We start from the raw sequence: 19,807 nt of genomic DNA on the forward strand, positions 1-19,807 counted from the left end.
AATCTAGGTAAATAAGTGAGGTAATCATTTAACAACTATTATGTGCATAGAAAGACTCCCTTTGGCTAACATTACATTTTGATTAAAAACCAGAGAGTATGAAAACGATACAATTATAGGGGGAATCAGGAAAGAGGCAAATACTTTTTTTTTTACAACTCTGTATTCTGCAGTTCTTAGCATCTGGTTAAAAATAAATGCTATTTCTTTATAAATAACTAAGTTTGATGTGTAATAAATACTTAATGCGGTGTAAAGCCCCCCCCCCCCCCCCCCAAAAAAAAAACAACAACAAAGAATGTTAAGTGTACAATGATGGCCGGAACACCTGGTTGCTTGTTGTATGTCTTGGAAGTTCGAGGAATTAAATTTCCATGGTGCCATGGTTCTTAATTATGTTCGTTTGTCTACAAAAAAAAGGGAACCATATTTCATTCCATTTAAACAATACCAGTTGTATGGCTTCCTGTTCATCTTTCTGGTCAGTAGAGTCTGAACCACACAACTGTACACCAAGCATGTAGATAATCCAGTCAGACTTGAGTCAGAGACATCTGATCTGCAGTCTTCTTTACGGTCTATGTCTAAAACTATTAGAGGCAGTGGATTAGCAGGACAGCCAGGCAATGTGCATTGTTTATAAGGAAATAAATATGTCAGCCTCCATATGTCTCATCTCGGGTTCCCTTTAAATATGTCAGTTACAACACACTTAGGGGTACTGTCACTTGTTACACTGCTTCTTCATTATATAAAATAAGTTATAATCCATCAGCAAGAGTGTGACCCCTGTAATGGCAATGGCTGAGGTGCAGATCTGCAGGTGTCACCATTCAATTACTTTAAAGGGGGTTATAACAACCAAAACTAAAACAAATTGCCAAAAAATGGTTAGTTGTCCAAAGTCTACACCCTTTCTACTCCCTTTTCTAAAATTGGCCCCCATTTGATTTTTTCTTATTTTTAACTGGTCTGGGTGCCTTTGTCTAAGTGCAGCAATTGTGTAGTGTCGGTGAGATTGTGCCAACATTTTCAGTAGCTACGGTAACAAGCTTATCTCAGCATGCAAATAACAGAAAGCTGCCCATTTTGGATAAAATAAGAACACTAATTGAATCCCCCCCTCCCTTTGAAGAGTTTAAACAGTCATGGAAGCCTGTTAACACGGAGCTGGGTTGAAAAAAAAAGTGGGGGGGGGGGGGGGGCGGCAGAAGAGATGTCACTTTTGGCATAACAGAGGAGAAACTGTAATGATTGAAACTAGTAGAATGATTATTTTCATACCACATTTCTCCCAGGTCTGACAGTGGATGCTAAAAACAACAGGATAGGTAGGCTAAATATATAATTTCCTATTGATTTATTTATTTTTTTAAATCAGTTAATATGGAGTCTCATCTCACTTTAAGTTGTTTAATCATCTGGCATCTACCAAAAGGAAAGTTCATTGATAATTAGTGGCGGTTGCCCCTTTAAAAATAGTTGCCCAACTAAAGGATGCACCTTAAACTCCTGCAGGGGACATGAACATAAGAATGGTTTGCTAAGGTTTCTTTGAGGAGGTCAACTTTAATGCCAAGTGGCTGCAAAATAGCACTAATAAGGCACAGAAAGCGGTACTGAAGGTAAAACTTGATGCTATGTATTTATTTGGCACTTGTATCTTCAGCTGTTGCTACATGCCAACTTTGAAGGAAATCCAGTAAAATCTACAATCAAGGGTGGGGGTTGTAGTACTTCCAAACCCTTTCCACTCTCGTAAGTTAGAGCTCTGGGGCGTCTTTGAACAGGCTGTGACTGTCTGCACGTCCCCTCTGCAGGATGCACAGACCGACACCGAGGTCACATCATCCCGAGCCAAGAACAAGGAGTTGGAGGAGATTGGACGGCGGGTGGTAAAGGGAAGCAGAGCAGTCACAGGGTAGCAGGGCAGTCGGGAAGTCTGTGGCATTTCTCCTCCTGCAGGGTATTGTGTTATATATAGCCCAGGACTTCCTACTCCACAGGTTCATAAGTCTACAGTATCCTGTGCTACTGGCTAATTCTGCCCGGTGAAAATGACAGCTTTGTATCACTGCCTCTTCCAAGTACACATGCCATTACGAAAAAGGAAGAACACACTTAAAAAGTTCATAAACAAGCACAGCACACACATATCTATACAGCCATCCTGTTTCTTCTGTAGCATAAGGGTGGGTACAAGTTAAACGTTATCTATGGTGCTTTGTATTTTCTTTTTTAATATATTGTTTGCATACTTAAACAGCTGCTGCCAATTAAACAGCTTGTCTCTGCAAAGCCTCTTTTTGCCCACTAATTACATTTTAAAATTCCATCTGTGGTCCGAGGGGAATAATAAACACGGCATGTAAGCTGTGTCTAGATATGGTAGTAACTTCTATTTCAATTCTAAGAGAACTGGTTGTCTTCATACCCCAGCAGATGAAGTTTTAGGCCCATAGCAAATTGTCAGCTTATCTGCTAGTGAAGAACCCACACTGATGAGCTACCCAAATGTCCCTTTCACCGATAACAGCAGTTCGATATGCCTTCCCTAACAACTGCTCTTCAGCACTGAACTAGTGACAGGGCAGCAGCACACCACGGATAATGGTACTCCTGCTGTGTTAACCAACATTCTGGCAGTTCGGTTCTGCATCCTTGTCAGCAGAGTTGCCTGGCAGCCATTACACCTGGTGACATCCACACACTAGAGACATGACTGCTAGCAGAACTGGAGATCCTAAATCCATTGCTGCAGGGCAGTATTTGGAAGGCTAGCTAAAGGAAACCTGAAATGAGAGGAATATTGAAGGAGCCTTTGCTGACCCTTTTTTCAAAATGCTACCTGTTTGGGTTTACAGAACTTAAAGTGAACCTCAAGTGAGGGGAATATGGAGGCTGTCATCTTCAATCCTCTATAAACCGTGCCAGTTGCCTGACTGGTCACTGGTCCGAAATGTGCTTTGATCTGACTCCATTGGCTGCATGCTTGTTGCGGGTCTGTGACAAAAAAGAAAAAAGCTCAGCATGACAGCCAGGCAACTCGCATTGTTCATAAGGGAATGAAGATGACAGCCTCCATATCCCCTTTAACGTTCTCAAAATCAGTTCTAACTGCATTGTGAATCCATGGCTTCACACTTTTCCCAGCTGCGACTGGTTAACCATTGCTGCACTACATTGCCCTGCTAATCTCGCAGGGCTGAAAGCTTGAGTTAGCACTAACCCTGCTCTGGGTTTTGGTGGAGTTTAGAAAACTCTTGAGGATATGGACAGGGCTGGGTTTGTAGAAAGGCCACCAAGGCCCAGGTCTTGGGCAGCTGGCCATGGAAGAGGGGTTGCTGCATTTAGAAAAGGAGGCTGCAAAGGGAAAAGTGAGGCTGCAAATGAGGAGCAGCACAACTGCTGTTCAAGGGGTCTGTACATCTGTATACGAAAGAGAGAGGCTGTAATATATTGATACTAGCTGATTGCCCGGCGTTGCCCGGGTATGTATTTGGCTGGTGTTGGCTCCGCATACTTTTTCTAACCCTAACACACAATTACTCAATGACCAAGTTTGTGAGCATTGCGGTCTTTGGTATCAATTTGCATTGAAATGAAAAAAAAATCTGATTGGCTGTTTGTGGCTCCACCCCCTTTTCTGAATTTGAACCCCAGTCACCCAATAACCAACTGTACCAGGTTTGAGGCCTGTGCCATTAACAGTGCAAGAATGGCAGCAATTAAATATTCCCCTTGAAAAGCAATAGGTGAAGTTTGATTCACTTTTGTAGGCTCCACCCACTTTTCAGAATATTAATCCCAGTCACCCAGTGACCAACTGTGCAAAGTTTAAGAACCCTGCCATCAACAGTGTAAGAATGGCTGCAGTTTACATTTTCCCAGTGAAATTTATATTTGTCTCCACCCACTGATGACCCGGTGTTGCCTGTGTATGTATTTGACTGGTGTTGGCTCCGCCCGCTTTCTAACCCTAACGCACAAACACTCAATGACCAAGTTTGTGAGCTTTGGGGTCCTTGGCATCAATTTGTATATTCCAATAGAAATTAAACAAATCAGATTGGCTGTTTGTGGCTTCACCCCCTCTCCAGCATTTGAACCCCAGTCACCCAATGACCAGCTGTAGCAGGTTTGAGGCATCTGCTCTTAACAGTGTAAAAATGGCAGCAATTTAAATATTCCACTTGAAAATCAACAGGTGAATTTTGATTGGCTATTATAGGCTCCACTCACTTCCCTAAATATTAATCTGGGCAAAGTTTGGGAACCCTGCCATAAACAGTGTAAGAATGGCTGCAGTTTACATTTTCCCTGTGAAATTTTTTTTGGGCTCCGCCCACTGTTTATAACCTTGACACACAGTTACTCAATGACCAAGTTTGTGAGCTTTCGGGTCCTTGGCATCAATAATTTGTATTTTCCCATGAAACGAAACAAATCTGATTCACGGTTTGTGGTTCTGTCCCCTTTTCTGAATTTGAACTCCAGTGACCCAATTACCAACTGTGGCCTCTTGCACACTGCATGCATTTCAGATTCCGATTCCGCTTTTTAATCTGTTTTTACATCCGATTCCGATTCAGATTTTTAATCTTAACTGCATGCTGCGTTTTTTGATCCGTTTTTCTGTTGAATGTATTCAGGGAAAATCGGAAACGGAATCGGAAAACGGATTTGCAGTGTGCAGGGAGCCTAAACCAGGTTTGAGGCTTGTGCCATTAACAGTGCAAGAATGGCAGCAATTTGAATATTCTACTTGAAAAGCGACATGTGTTTTTTGATTGGCATTTTTAGGCTCCACCTACTTTTCTGAATATTAATCCCAGTCACCCAGTAACCAGCTGTGCAAAGTTTGAGAACCCTGCCATTAACAGTTAAGAAAGGCTGCAGTTTACAATTTCCCAGAAAAAAAATCTGTTTTTAACTCCACCCACTTTTTGTAACCTTGACACACAGTCACTACTCAATGACCAGGTTTGTGAGCTTTTGGGTTCCTGGCATCCAAATTGTGTGACTGGAAGCAGTTTATCCAGCAAAGAAATCTGGCTGTTTGTGGCTCGACCTCTTTACTGAATTTGAACCCCAGACACTTAACGACCGACTGTAGCAAGTTTGAGGCCTCTGCCATTAAAAGTGTAAGAATGGCCTTGAAAATCTGTGAATTTTGATTGGCTCTTGTAGGCTCCACCTACTTTTCCAAATATGAATCCTAATCACCCAGTGACCAACTGTGCAAAGTTTGAGAACCCTGCTAATAACAGTGTAAGAAAAGCTGCAGTTTACATTTTCACATAAAAAAGTTAGTTTTTGGCTCCGCCCACTATTTGTAATCTTGACATACAGTCACTCAATGACCAATTTTATGAGCTTTGGGGTCCTTGGCATCAATAAGTTGCATTTTATCATTGAAATTAAACAAATTTGTTTGGCTGTTTTTGGCCCGCTTCCTTCAGAATTTAAACCCCAGTCTCCCAGTGACTGACTGTAGCAGATTTTAGGCCTCTGCCATTAAGCAATGTAAATATTCCCCCTAGAAAATCAAAAGGTGAATTTTGATTGGCTGCTGTAGGCTCCACCCACTTTCCTGAAAATTAGTCCCAGTCATCCAGTGACCAACTGTGTCACCCACCCACCCAGTTTGAGAACTCTGCCAATAACAGAATGGCTGAAATCAATCTAACAAATCTGATTGGCTGTTTGTGGCTCCACCCCTTTAGTGAATTTGGACCCCAGTCACCCAATGACTGACTGTATCAGCCTCTGCCATCAACAATGTAAGAATGGTAGCAATGTGAATATTCCCCTTTGAAAATCAATAAGTGGATTTTGATTGGCTGTTGTAGGCTCCACCCACATTTCTGAATATTCATCCCAGTCACCCAGTGGCCAATTGTGTAAAGTTTGGGAACCCTGCCATGTTAAAAATTTAGTTGGCACCGCCCACTTTTTCTAACCTTGACATACAGTCACTCAATTATTAAGGTTATCAGTTTTGGGGTCCTTGGTATCAATACTTTGTATATTCCCGTTGAAAAATAAAAAAATCTGTCTGTTTGTGGCTCTGCCATTAACGGTGTAAGAATGGCTGCAGTTCCCCCCCCCCCCCAGTAAGAGTTGGTTTTGGCTCCGCCCATTGTGCCATTAAAAGTGTAAGGATAGCAGCAGTTTAAATATTACCCTTGAAAATCAATAGGTGAATTTTGATTGGCTGTTGTAGGCTCCACCCACTTTCTTGAATCTTAATCGCATTCACCCAGTGACCAACTGTGGCAAGATTGAGAACCATGTCATTAACAGTCTAAGAATGGCTGCAGTTTACATTTTCCCATTTAAAATGAATGGCTGAAATTTGATTGGCTGTTTTATGCTCCGCCCACTTTTCCTGGATTTGTAACCTCGGTCATGAAGTGACCACCTGTGCCAAGTGTGGAGACTCTGGCTTGATTACTGTGAGAATGGCAGCCTAAATATTCCCTTTGAAAATCAAAAGGTGAATTTTTATTGGCTGTTGTAGGCTCCACCCAGCTTCCAAAATCTTAATCTCATTCACCCAGTGACCAACCGTGCAAAGTTTGAGAACCCTGCCATTAACTGTGTAAGAATGGCTGCAGGTTTTTTCCCCCCAGTAAAAGTTGGTTTTGGCCCCGCCCACTTTTTGTAACCTTGACACACAGACACTCAATGACCAAGTTTGTGAGTGTTTTGGTTCCTGGCATCAAAAATGTGTGAATGGAAGCAGTTTATCCACCAAGGAAATCTGATTGGCTGTTTGTGGCCCCTCCCGTTTAGTGAATTTGAACCCCAGTCACCCAATGACCGACTGTAGCAAGTTTGAAGCCTCTGCCATTAAAAGTGTAAGAATAGCAGCAGTTTAAATATTCCCCTTGAAAATCAATAGATGAATTTTGATTGGCTGTTGTAGGCTCCACCCACTTTCTTGAATCTTAATCGCATTCACCCAGTGACCAACTGTGGCAAGATTGAGAACCATGTCATTAACAGTCTAAGAATGGCTGCAGTTTACATTTTCCCATTTAAAATGAATGGCTGAAATTTGATTGGCTGTTTTATGCTCCGCCCACTTTTCCTGGATTTGTAACCTCGGTCATGAAGTGACCACCTGTGCCAAGTGTGGGGACTCTGGCTTGATTACTGTGAGAATGGGAGCCTTTTACATTTTTTCCATTGACTTGAATGGGTGAAATCTGATTGGCTGTTTGTAGCTCTGCCCACGTGTGCAGGGGGGACGCGAGACCCCCAGAACATATCATACCAGGTAGTAAGGGATCTGTGTACCAAGTTTCGTTCAAATCGGTCAAGCTGTTTTCGAGACACACACACACACGAAATCGCGATCACTAAGATCACAATTTCTGAATCGTCGAAGTGGCAATTTTTGCAATTACGTAATTTCCACGTGGAGGAAGTTTGAAGAAGCAGCTTCAAACTTCCCCCAAGACCCGGCATGTGCGGCTCACAGCATCGGCAGTGTTGAACATACCTTCCGCATGAGGCCAACGCTGTCAATCCTCTAACGCCGCCTGCCAGCTCTTGTGCACAGCATACTTCCTGGTTCCTGTATGTCACATGACATACAGGAAGTATGCTGTGCATTGGAGCCTGCAGGAGGCGAAGTGGATACACAGGAATTGCTGGACTCGTGCTGGAAGGTATATCCAGCACTGCCACAGCTTTGGGCACAGAGAGACAGAGCGGGCACAGAGAGAAACAGAGGGGGCACAGAGACAAAAGAGGCACAAAGAGACACAGAGAGGGCAAGAGAGACCGAGAGGGTGCACAAAGAGAGACTAGGACAGAGAGGCACAGAGGGGAAAAAAAAGCTTGATTTAAAGAAAATCGTGAATCAAATCAAAATCATGGTTACGGACAGAAATCGCTCAATTCAATTTTTTTCCTAAAATCGTTTAGGCCTAGCAGCTGGCACACGTGGAATAGGGCAGTAATAGCCAAGAGTTTAGCCTAGATCCCATATGAGGAAAATGTCTAAAGTTAGATGGTAGTCGAAACATCTCCAGATTATGTAGTTCAGCTCTATCCCCACCTGTACAAACCATACCTTTTATTCTTTTTAAACTTTACAGATGTTTAAAAAGAATACAGATACTTATGTTAATATTTGATAATGTGGTCATGTGACTATAGCCCTGCTCTTCCACCTCTGCCACCATGCTACTCTGGGAGGTGTGCGGTGACCATAGTGATGTGCGTCTCACACCGATACATTTTATGACAATATAGCTAATGTAATATGCTGCGCATTCATATAATTTAGTCCAATATTATGGCTCAAAGGTTTGTCGGACAACAATGATATAACAAATTAATTTCTTTATAGTGAGTTGATAATGTTTTAATATCTTGCAGCTATAATCTTTTTACTTTATAGAAATAAAGTCATAGCTGCTCTGAAGGGTAAGATTAATATTTAAACATCAACCCTCATTCTGTCAGACACAAAAATAAAGATTTACTTTCCTACTTGAACAGGCTGATCGTGATGTGTAAAATCAGCAACATGAAAACTTGCCAGCAAATTTATGGGAGGAGCCACACAGTGACATCATCGCCAGCTTGGAGGCGTGTCCGAGACTAACATTTTAGTAAACCGTGTGACTGACAGGAAAACCACTGAGAAAAGTTTCCAGCATTACACTCGGCACTTTGTTATGCAAATCCAAAGAAAAATAAGTGCACTATTGTTATTTTTATAATATAAAAGACAGCGAGACTTGAAAGGTTAAAACCTCACTGGGCCAGGAGATCGAGGTTAAAGTGACACTGAAGCGAAAAAAAATATGATATAATGAATTGGTTGTGTAGTACGGATAATTACTAGAACATTAGTAGCAAAGAAAATATTCTCATATTTTTTATTTTCAGTCAGTTTTTTTATTTGTATTTCATCATTCTATAATATTTGCAGTTTACACACTACACTCAGCATTCTAAATGACTTCACAGAACAGGCTAGTGAACTTTTGAACTTTTCTCTGCAGAAAAAAAACAAGATACAGTGACAGATAGTTGAGATGATACATTTCAGAAGACCGAGCTCTCTGTGACTTTAAAAAAGTCTTGGAGAGATCAGTGGCTCTTTTGCATAGATAACAACTGGAGTTTCTTAACTCTTCCTGTACTGGAAACAATATTACACTCATATCTCTGCAGCTAATGTTTTATTTCTTAGCTGTACTACACATACAAATCATATCATAAGTTTATTTTCACTTCAGATTCCCTTTAAAAAGTTAACTCTGTGTACAAAACATTGAATGGCTTGTGAAGGCATGGCAAAGGCCAATCATTGTGGTAAATCACCTCAGGAATGGCCATTTTGTTCTCTTATTATCAAGGTGGACTGACGGATCTTGCAGTTTCAGAATGCTTCAATTAGGTGTATGAAAGGTGAGTAACCAGGCTGGCTCTGGGCAGCCGGCCAATTGCTGAAGGGTATGCATGTGTGTTGGGTCCCAGAAGGGCTTTCACCGGAGCTGTATTACAAGTTGCTCAGCACAGATTGCAGGGTTCATGCATATGGTGAGACAGATGTGTCTGGCAACGATTCAAGACTACAAAATAAAGAATTATGGAAGTAAAGGGCCCTGGGCATTGGTGGAGGTGGGGGCAGGAAGATGGAGAACTAATATCTTTCCCTTTGGTATCAGTTAGTGGCTCATCTGGGAGAACAGGACACTGTAAGCCTTCCCCCCTTGTAAGCTTAAACGCTGAACACACATCTGCATGAACACGGGTAGGATTTAAGCACAACATGCAACAATACACTGAAAACAATTTCTACACAAACAACAAATTAGTCCTGGCTTAAGGTGCTCATTCCCCTCATTATCACAGTCGCAATAAAGTTATATTCATTAGTTGCAGAGTAATTACAGTACATCTCAACCACAAATGCTATTTGTGGTGGAACATGATGGCACATCCTGTTTTGTAATTATACTGCACAGTCACTGTGTGAAGATTCAGCACTGTTTTGTGTCTGCAGTGATATCCTGGAGGACGTCTCCCACTGGGCCTGTATCAGACTGACACTGCGACAGAAAGCACTACTATGAGGGGCAGTACTGACAGACTCTTGATGGCTTCAGGGGGCAAATTGGATCCAGAGTTTAAAGAGACTCTGTAACCAAATTTTCAGCCTTATTTCTTCTATCCTATAAGTTCCTATACCTGATCTAATGTGGTCTGTGTTTTACTGCAGCGTTTTCTAGTTGCACAGTCGCTGTGTTATCTCTGTTATATGAGCTAATCTTCTCTCTTCTGTCGGCTGAGGCTGGAATGTGTGGAATGTGCTGCACTGCTTGTCATTGGCAGAAGCTATACACACCCTCTCCAAGCTCTGTATGAGTCAGAGACTGAGCTACTCTCAAGCCTATCACACTAGTTAGAAGCCATGTCTTGTTTGTAAACACTGCCTAAAAATGGTAATTACAAGTCAGGATTGCAGCAGGGAGTGGCAGAAACAGCACAGATGGGCCCAGGAGAACATTATGAATAGAATGGTATGCTTTTTATTGAAAGAATTTTAGAGTACAGATTATCTTTAAGGGACCCCCCAGTACTGCTCTGTACACACACTTAACTGCCGTCTCCCGAACGAACCAGTAACAATGGGTGGGGCGAGAATAGTTTAAAATAAGTCTACCAGCGTACCAGTGTAAAAGTCAGCGGTTATCGTCCATGTAGAGTGCCAGAACAGATTGGTTCAAATAATTGGTGTTGTTCGTATTAATCGATAACAAGTGATCACTCCATTCAAACAACTTACGCCATTTGTCCACAGTTAGTGCTTCCACTAATGATACAATTGGTAGACTGTCACTGTGCCATCATTGAATTCATATAGGGGATGAAGGCATTTATTGCAAACCGTCAGGGATTCTACAACGATGCTCGGGGATCGAGCATGTGTAATGAGCTTAAGGGGGCACAGAAACTGTAACTGGGCTTCTGCATCAAAGGAATACTTCACAGAGACCCTCCCTTCCCCCCCCCTTAAAAAAGCAGACACCGCTCAATGCACGTCACTCATCACTACCATGGAGATGTGACCAGCAGCAGTGGCCAGTATGAACAGAAGAGAAAATGAACTTTCCCACTGTGGTATACCAGCTTGGAAAAAAAACAACGGTATGAAGGATCAATTTAAGTCAGTGGTCCTCAAACTAAGGCCCACGGGCCGAATGCTGCCCCCTGAGGCTTTTTCACCGGCCCTCCACCCACAACATGTATTACATATAGATGCAGTCCACTGCATCTTAAAATATTGGTGGCTCACATATAGAATAGCAGTGCTGACACCACCAATCCACAGCGAAGCCAGCAAGCAGTCATTCGGTGGCTTCCAATCCAATTCTGCATCAGGTGACACTGCTGTCTAATTGGTCGATATATTGTCCCCGGGTATGCTTTATTGTCTGGCGCAAAGAGTTTTTTTTACTATCTGCACATGCTGTGTTGGGGGCATAATATCTGCTTTGGTTAAAGGAGTTCTCAAGCAAGTAATGCTACCCAGAGTACTACTTACCCGGGGCTTCCTCCAGCCCGTGGTAGCTGCTATGTCCCTCACCGCAGCTCCGCTCTCAGCAGCTGGCCCCCGGTCCCTGACGGTGCCTCACCAGGTCTTCCTCTACTGCGCCTGCACGAGCACCACTGTCAATCACCTCCACGTAGTCCGGAACGTACTGCGCAGGTGCAGAACTACTGTGCCTGCGCAGTACACTCCGGACCACGTGGAGGTGATGGATATCGGCACTCGGCCTCTGCACCATCGCGGGGACTGGGGCCAGCTATCGGCACTCGGCCTCTGCACCATCGCGGGGACTGGGGCCAGCGGCAGAGAGCGGAGCTGCAGCGAGGGATATAGCAGCTGCCAGGGGCTGGAGGAAGCCCCGGGTAAGTAGTACTGGGGGTAGAATTACTTGCTTGATGACTCCTTTAAATGGGAGACAAAAGGGCTGCACGTGTTAACAGGTAATTTGCACTACCTAGGTTCAATGTAATGTTTTCTACATCATATTACGTATACTCCGGCATCCCCCCTTAGTTTGAAGTATGTTGACCCGGCCCTTGACTGAAAACGTTTGGGGACCACTGATTTAAGTGGAAGTCTTGAAGTACCATCAAAACTTGACTTGCATACCACAGAATAGTTACAATATCATTAAAGTGGAACTATTGTAAAAACTCACGTTTTGTCTCAGTCAAAGTAGGAAATGGTTTGGCCATTTATCAGGCTTTTACTTCTGTATGAAAGCTCATTGGAAAGTTTTCCTCTCACTTCCCAAGCTTAAGCAGAAACGAGCTTGACTTTAGAGGTTAACATGCAAATGTCCAATGATCTGAAATGGAGCCAATAAAACTCAGGAATTGCTGCTCAATTAAACTGCTGCCATCACGCTGATCAGCAAAAGGGATGGTCAATGAGATGCAAATAAATCCAAGTTGACGCAGGGTTATGCAAACGTATGCAGCTTGAAAATGGGCCAATCGAATCCCGCTGAGGTGGAATTCCCCAGGTTAATTTTCAAGAAAAAAATAGCAGAATCCTGCATCAACTCGGAAATATTTTCATCTCATTGACTATCCCTGATCAGCAGATACTGGACTCCACAGTCTTAGTTTCAAGTCTATGGAAATTTGCATGGAAAGGCCGATTCTAGTCTCAAGAAAGTTGCTAAAAAAAGGAAGTGAGGTGAATTCTCTCCAATAGGAGAAAAGGCAGAATAGTAGACTGTGCACAGCCAAGGCAGCCAGTCAGGTCCATCTTGGGCGAGAATCTAGCATGTGCACAGGTGTTCCCCCCCGAGGCCTGCCTCCCCTTACCCATCCAGACAGAAGCAGATCTGCCGTGTGTCATCCCTGCTCACCTCCCACATAGCAACAGAAGGCATCTGTACTGCGCTTAGCTCCCAAACTACTTAGGAAGGTCGGAAGGGGTGAAGCAGAGTCATGAATACACAAAAAAGACTCACTCCTCAGCCACTGTATTACGGTAGCTATGCCTCAATGAGGTGAATGTATATCAAATCTACAAATCAGAAGAACCACAGACCTAAAGATAGTCAATTTTTTTTAAAAATGAAAACCAATTAAAATATTGCTGCCATGGCGTGTTCCAGATGATACACACCTCCATCCAACAACCTTCCACACTGCCAAATCTGGCTAGACTGCCTATGGGGTGCACCACAAAAAACAGCAATTTAGTTGGTGCTTTTCCTATTGCTGCCAAACAGGTATCAAAAGATCTTTAGCTCCAGCTATTGACACAATGATTCAGTGCCAATACACAGGCTATGCCGAGGCACTTGTCAGATCAATCAGCCCAGATACACTAAAGTCACGGCGACAACAGCTATAGGTTTACAGCCTCAGGAGTGCACCCAAGATTCAGAGCTCTGATTGCCAGTCAGCATTGAAGAGCAAACTCAACAGCAGAGTGGGTAGTCATCTCCTCCAACGCGTTCTTCCTCGGTGTGTAACTAGCCGAGGCCCATAAGTGCAGAGATGTTTTGAAGCCTGAACCTGACACCAACCATTATATTGTCTGAACACAGCCTAACTTTATACTCTTGCCCAAAACCTAAACTACCCTACCGTAATCCTCTCATTATCCCTCATTAACTAGCTAAACTATAAAAAAAAAACAGATTTCTGTATGTGTCTGCTGTAGAAGGTCCCACTGTAGCCTCTGTGCTGAACCTCGGTGTCTTGTGCCAAGCTGAAGCCAGTGCCGAGATGACACAACTTCATGCAAGCAGACCTTGGCAACGCCTCCAGCACTCCATTCATTCCTACAGAGAGCCACATGCTCTGTGCCAAGACCATGCAGGGCCAAATAGCTCTGCTTTGGGATTCCTATTTGCACAGATCACCCAAAAGCAACCTGTGAGAATTGGAAAAGCAAGATGGACCTTGCAAAGTACCTTTATAAACTGGCTAAGCCTCTCAATTTTCACCACAGCAGAAACACGTTCCAAGCAAGTGGAGAATTGGCCGATCTGCCAGCACTGCTATCTCCCATAAGAACATTAAACCTACTTTTCAGACTTTAAATAAATAAGCCCTCAATGGTAAAAAGCATTACAATGTAAAGTCAGACTAATTAAAGAACGAGAAAATAAAGTTTCAAGAGATAGTCTAAAAAAAAGGCCACATCTGAAAATGTAATTATCCTGTGATATCTGCTAAGTGAATGCAGTCATTGGCATTTCATATATAACCATGTATTCCTGGAAACACAAAGTACTGCAATCCTGACAGCAATCCCGTTACTAAGAAACGCTGTCCAGAAAAAAAAAGAAGGACAATAGAGCGCACTCCCCAGCATCGCTGCCCACATAGCTGTTTACCTTCCTGCTCCTACACTGGCGGCTGGTGATGTCACTCGCGTAGCGTCCCATGAGAGACAGGTATGTGACGGACAACACAGAGCAGGCATACCAGACAGGGAGAGGGACGACAGAAACAAAGGGCAGCTATTTCAAGAACTTTAATCAACCAAGTAAGAATTACATATACATAATTACCCAAGCACACAGTTTAAAATCTGCCTCCTGTCAGAAGGCTGACTTTATTCACAAAATCGTTATTGAGACAATATTTTTTCTCACAGCCTCATTTCCGCTATTTCCTCCCAGGAAATAAGCTCAGATCTATACCAACGTTAAAGAATATGTCCTAGTGCCTGCCAGTGATGACTGAAGCTTGCCCTAAAGATACAGGAGGGCATAGAAAAGAATCAATCCCTTCAAAAAGAAATTCCCATATTGTTGCTTTACATCCTGAAATAAAGAATTGTATTTCCATCTATAATTACTCAATGCAGATAACATGCGGGTGCTGTACACATTCTGGATTCACACTAGATTCTTGGCTGAGGAGGTCTTTATCGGCTGCCATGGTATGCAATGTGTGTATGTAGCTTACAACTTTATCCATGAGACCTTTTGATTGCGCCTTGCCTTCCATAATTGATTAGTTGCCTTCAGTTGCACTATCTAGCTCTGGAATACTACCGAATTAGATGTTTTTTACTGCACTAGTCAAATGGATTACAACTGATCATAGATGGAAGTCAATTAGCCTGGTGTGCAATGGAGAATGTAATTACAGTATATACAAGACTGCAAATCTAGAATTTTAGGTCTGACTCACTAAATAAAAGTATAGGGATCGACTTGTACTTGAGTGGGACCTACATTTCTGACTCATAGCCTTTCCCATTTGTAACAATTTATCCGGTGCTGAGTGACACTTTCTTGATAAAGTAAATGGCAAGAAAACACAGGTCTGAAACACTGGCCACAACAATCAACAAGGAAATGGCAGGGGGAAAGATACTGGGCTGCAGTACTTACTACAGAGGGGGAGTGGTAGGAGTTATTGGCTGCAGTGTATGGCCAGGAGAGGCTAATGGCTACAATATTTTATGCAGTGCAGTAATTAACCCCTCCCGGTTACAAATTTGTATCCAATAACCTTGCTGGGTAGACTTATACTTAAAAGGACAAGAATAACTGGGTCTACCTGGATTTCAGCAATTATAGCTTATTTTTATTTAAAGTGCCATACACATTCAAGCACCATTTCAGCATTGAACAGGTGTGTTCCATATAACGCCGATACTTCCTTCCAAGCTGGAAGTAGGAAGCATCGGAGTTAAACGAAACACACCCCCCTCCTACTGTTCAGTGCTTAATGTATATGTTCGGGCCCCGAATTCGAACATCAACACTAGCGATTAGTAACACTTTTTTGAAGGGGCAATTCTTTTCTACACCCACTGTATGTACAAGTTTCTAGGAATAGCGGACAGCTAGGGATAGTCATTGAGATGCAAATAATTCAGAGTTGAGGAATTCATTCCATAATTGCAGGCGTATGCAGATTTTGAATGCAAATGTATGCAGCTTAAATGTGCATATTCCTGCATTAACTTAGAATTATTTGTATCTCTCATCATTCCTACAGCCAGCCAGATACTAGAGCAGGGAATTTGTATACTGAGACATGCTGACTACACAAACACTTTTTAAAGAACATTTTCGATCGTCATCTTTGCATCAAGATAGTTTTTACATTCTCAAACTGGTCTAAGAAGCAAATCTATATGTATTTATTTACCGATCTGGTATTTTTACTATAGGAAAAAAGTTAGGGTAAAATGTATTTGGCAAGAATGGAGGGGTATAGCTTTATGTGGAAAACTAACAGAATAGCTTGATTAGTGATGGACCTCACTGCCCTATTGCCAAATAATTGTACTGTTCAATACGTTTGGGACTTTCCCCATTGGCATGGAGCAGCTAGTAAAATCTCCCCTCCACTCAGGTTTTGTGGCAGACTTGATGAGTCAAAACAAAATGTAACATCAAGCAGGACAGTATGAGGCCTTTTTCACATAAGAGGCTTAAGGCAATGAACTCCCCTCCTGTCAGCTGCTCATAAGCACTCGGTTCTGGCGCTGAAGCAGCAATCCCATGAGCCACATCTGAGCATTGCTGCAGCTGAATGGTGCTTGTGGGTAGCAGTCAGAAGGCTGAACTGCCTGACAAGCGTGCAGATCAGCCTCTGATGCGAAAGAGGCCAGAGGGTCTAAGTGGACAATCTATTCAAATTTAGTGATGTTATGTACCAGTAGCTACTCGTAATTGAAATTCAAATTAGATAGTGCTGCGCGTGGCAGGGGGAGGGTTGTTAACTTCCTTCTTCCGGGTTTGAAGGAGGAAGTAGTGGAGTTACAAGGACCACAAGTGGAACACCTCAGCTATAGGCGGCGGCATAGGTACGTTAACCACCCTCTACCACGAGCAGCACTATCTAATTTAAATATTGATTATGAGTAGCTACGTACTTGTAACCAACATTATTATTCAATTTTCAAATTATACCCAACCAAGTCGACCCTCATGAGTATGCAATATAAATTTCACCGATCCAGCAGATCAAACAAAATCTCAGTGTGTGGGCAGCATAAATAGTATTCGGCACAGGTAAAATGCATGATGGGTTACCTGGATTTTCTTCTGCCTACGTTTCTGCTCCTCCAGCTTCCTCGCTAGTGCCTGCTTTCTAGCACGCAGCTCCCGGAAATCATGCTCTGTTCCGCTGCTTTCTAGCTCAGAATCCTCTACGAACTCCTCGATCACTACATCATCCTGGTATAAAGAGAGTTTTATGAGCAGTTAGTACGAGATTTACTGTGCATCACCTGCAGAAATAAACTAAGCATTACCTGGAAGATTTACTTCCTTTCTGAGCAGACGATATTTCCATTGACCTGTAGTGCAAACAACTGGCATACTGTAAGTCACACTACAGATGGAAATACGCCTCAGACATTATGGGACAGGAGGGAAGAGGATTTAGAGACAAAGAACACCAATATGCCATTAAATATCTTCCATTCAGCAATGTGCACATGCTTCCTTCTTGCTTTACTTCTGTACAAAGGTTTGCATAGTTTGAACATTCTGGAAGGAAGAAGATCTGTGTTGCCCTTGAGAGTTGTTCCTCCAGGCTTCTGAGACAGTGTAGCCAATTAAAGCACACCTGAACAGAGAGGCATGTGGATGCTGACATATTTATGTCCATTTAAACAGTGCAAAATGCCTGGCTGTCCTGCAGATCCTCTGCCTCGAACAAGCATGCCAATCAGGTGTTTCTGACTGTCTGTCTGGATTAGCCTCATGCTTGTTTCAGGTGTGCGATCAGTGTTTCCCACTGCAACCAGTCAACATCTGGTTGCAGTAGTGTCGGAATCACTGTCAAACTCTTGACCATGAGGAGATTATTTTTTCTGCTAGCTAAACAAAACAATTTTAATCTGTAGAAGATAATGCTGAAAAAGAACTCTCTTGCATCTTCCCATTAACAGCCAGTCCCTCTATCGGTGATCCAACAAACCTGGACTGGTTTAAAAAGAAAAATGTCCACCAAGAGGAGATGGTTAAAGAGTACTTCCAGTGAAAATAGACAGGGCCTGTAATGGAAGCCTCTGTCTGCATTATGGTGGATTGCAGGGCAAAATCTTGACGTCATCAAGCAAGTGATCGCTACTCTTCCCTCACAGAGCGAGCCCGGGCTATTTTTTTTTTCAAATCACTACCTGGGCTCTGTGCACGCCCACTGGTGTGGCAGCAATCTGGATGCGGCTGCTGCGACCATGCAGGCAGAGGTTTCCAATGACCTACAACCATCTTAGGAAACATGGCCACCGTCAATCTTGGGAAACATGGGTGCCGTTGAACTGCCGAGGAGCGGCACATAACTCCCCGCCTCCCCCCCCCCCCCCTCCGCTCTCATGCAGTCATTACAGGCGCTGTCTATTTCAGTGGGAGTACTCTTTAATGAGGTGCAAATAATTCTGTATGTAAATGTATGCAGCTTGAGAATGGACTAATCAACTCCCGCCCAGGAAGACTTTTGACTGGTCCATTTGCAAGTTACATATATTTGCATTCAGAATTTGCATAATCCTCCATCAACTTGAAATTATTTGCATCTCATAGATCATTGCTATCTGACATTAGATGGGTAAAGTTGGCACACTTTGTCTCATCAAAAATGGTGAGGATTCCTGTAGGGTATTTATGGTAAGGTGGTTATATGGACACACCTTCAGCAAGAACATTTTCCAATACAATAAGGTGACCACAGATTTATTTAAAATAACTCTCACTGTAGGTGCTGGTCATCATAACAAATGCACATATTCTAATTGGTTAATCTAGCTTCTAGTAGCCAACACTATACTCTGATGTGACCCAGGCATAGGTTAACAAATTCTGCCACCTACATACTATACATAAGAATATAAAAAATGTGGATCATTCAAACAGCATTTTCTTCTTTCAAATAGGGTGCAACTTGAAATGGAGCTAAAGAGCAGCCAATAATATTGACTGGCTCATGTTCAAGTTGTATCGTATATGCAATAAATTTTCATCACAAAAAATGAGCATAGCTTTTGGTGGTCCGTGAAGTTGGCCCCTCTCCAATAAGCACAAATACAATTCTTTCATGCTTGGTTAGTGCTAATGTTGTGCCCATTTGTGCAGCAAAAATTAAGATTTGTACTACTTTGATTTTGAAGATAATAGCACTTATTATTTCCAAAACCATACCATCACCCAGCCCCCATACAACAACCTACAGACATGAAACTGGTATGGATGGGTAGTGCTGTGCATGTGCTCATTTGTGTTCCAAAAATCATCTTTATAGCTTTTATAGTTTTTGAGATAGTCACGTTTTTATAAAGGTCAAAAGTTCACTTAGGCTGGCTCAACCTTTGCAATGTTGTAGGGGAGGCTGAGTGAACTTTTGACCTTTATAAAAACGTGAATATCTCAAAAACTATACAAAATTGAAAGATGATTTTTGCAGCACAAATGAGCACATGCAGAGCACTACCCATCCATACCAGTTTCATGTCTGTAGGTTGTTGTATGGGGGCTGGGTGAAGGTATTGTTTTGGAAATAATAAGTGCGATTATCTTCAAAATGAAAGCAGCACAAATCATTTTTGCAGCACACATGGGCACAAACGTAGCACTAACCAAGCATGATGGAATTTTTATTTGTGCTGATTGTAGGGTGTGTCCAGCTTCACGAAGCTTATCTTTGGTCATCTTGTACGTAACTAGAATAGGGTGGAGGAGGCTTTATGTGGAGAAAGACGCACTGCAATAGAAAGTCTATACGACGTTCAGAGTGCATTCAGAGCAATGTGATCCAACGGACTACAGTATCC

At 42.6% G+C, this 19,807-nt stretch overlaps 1 protein-coding gene across 2 annotated transcripts in view; it reads right to left on the bottom strand.

The window, feature by feature from the left end:
- SMG6 (SMG6 nonsense mediated mRNA decay factor) overlaps positions 1-19,807 on the bottom strand; it is a 444,365-nt gene that overhangs the window by 16,398 nt on the left and 408,160 nt on the right. For both annotated transcript variants that reach the window (XM_068270085.1, XM_068270086.1), the window contains one exon: positions 17,067-17,210. In XM_068270085.1, the coding sequence (XP_068126186.1) occupies positions 17,067-17,210 (144 nt within the window). The remainder of the gene's footprint in view (positions 1-17,066; positions 17,211-19,807) is intronic.

The sequence above is a fragment of the Hyperolius riggenbachi genome, chromosome 2 (genome assembly GCF_040937935.1).
Source record: "Hyperolius riggenbachi isolate aHypRig1 chromosome 2, aHypRig1.pri, whole genome shotgun sequence".
In the NCBI taxonomy this organism is placed as follows: Eukaryota; Metazoa; Chordata; class Amphibia; order Anura; family Hyperoliidae; genus Hyperolius; species Hyperolius riggenbachi.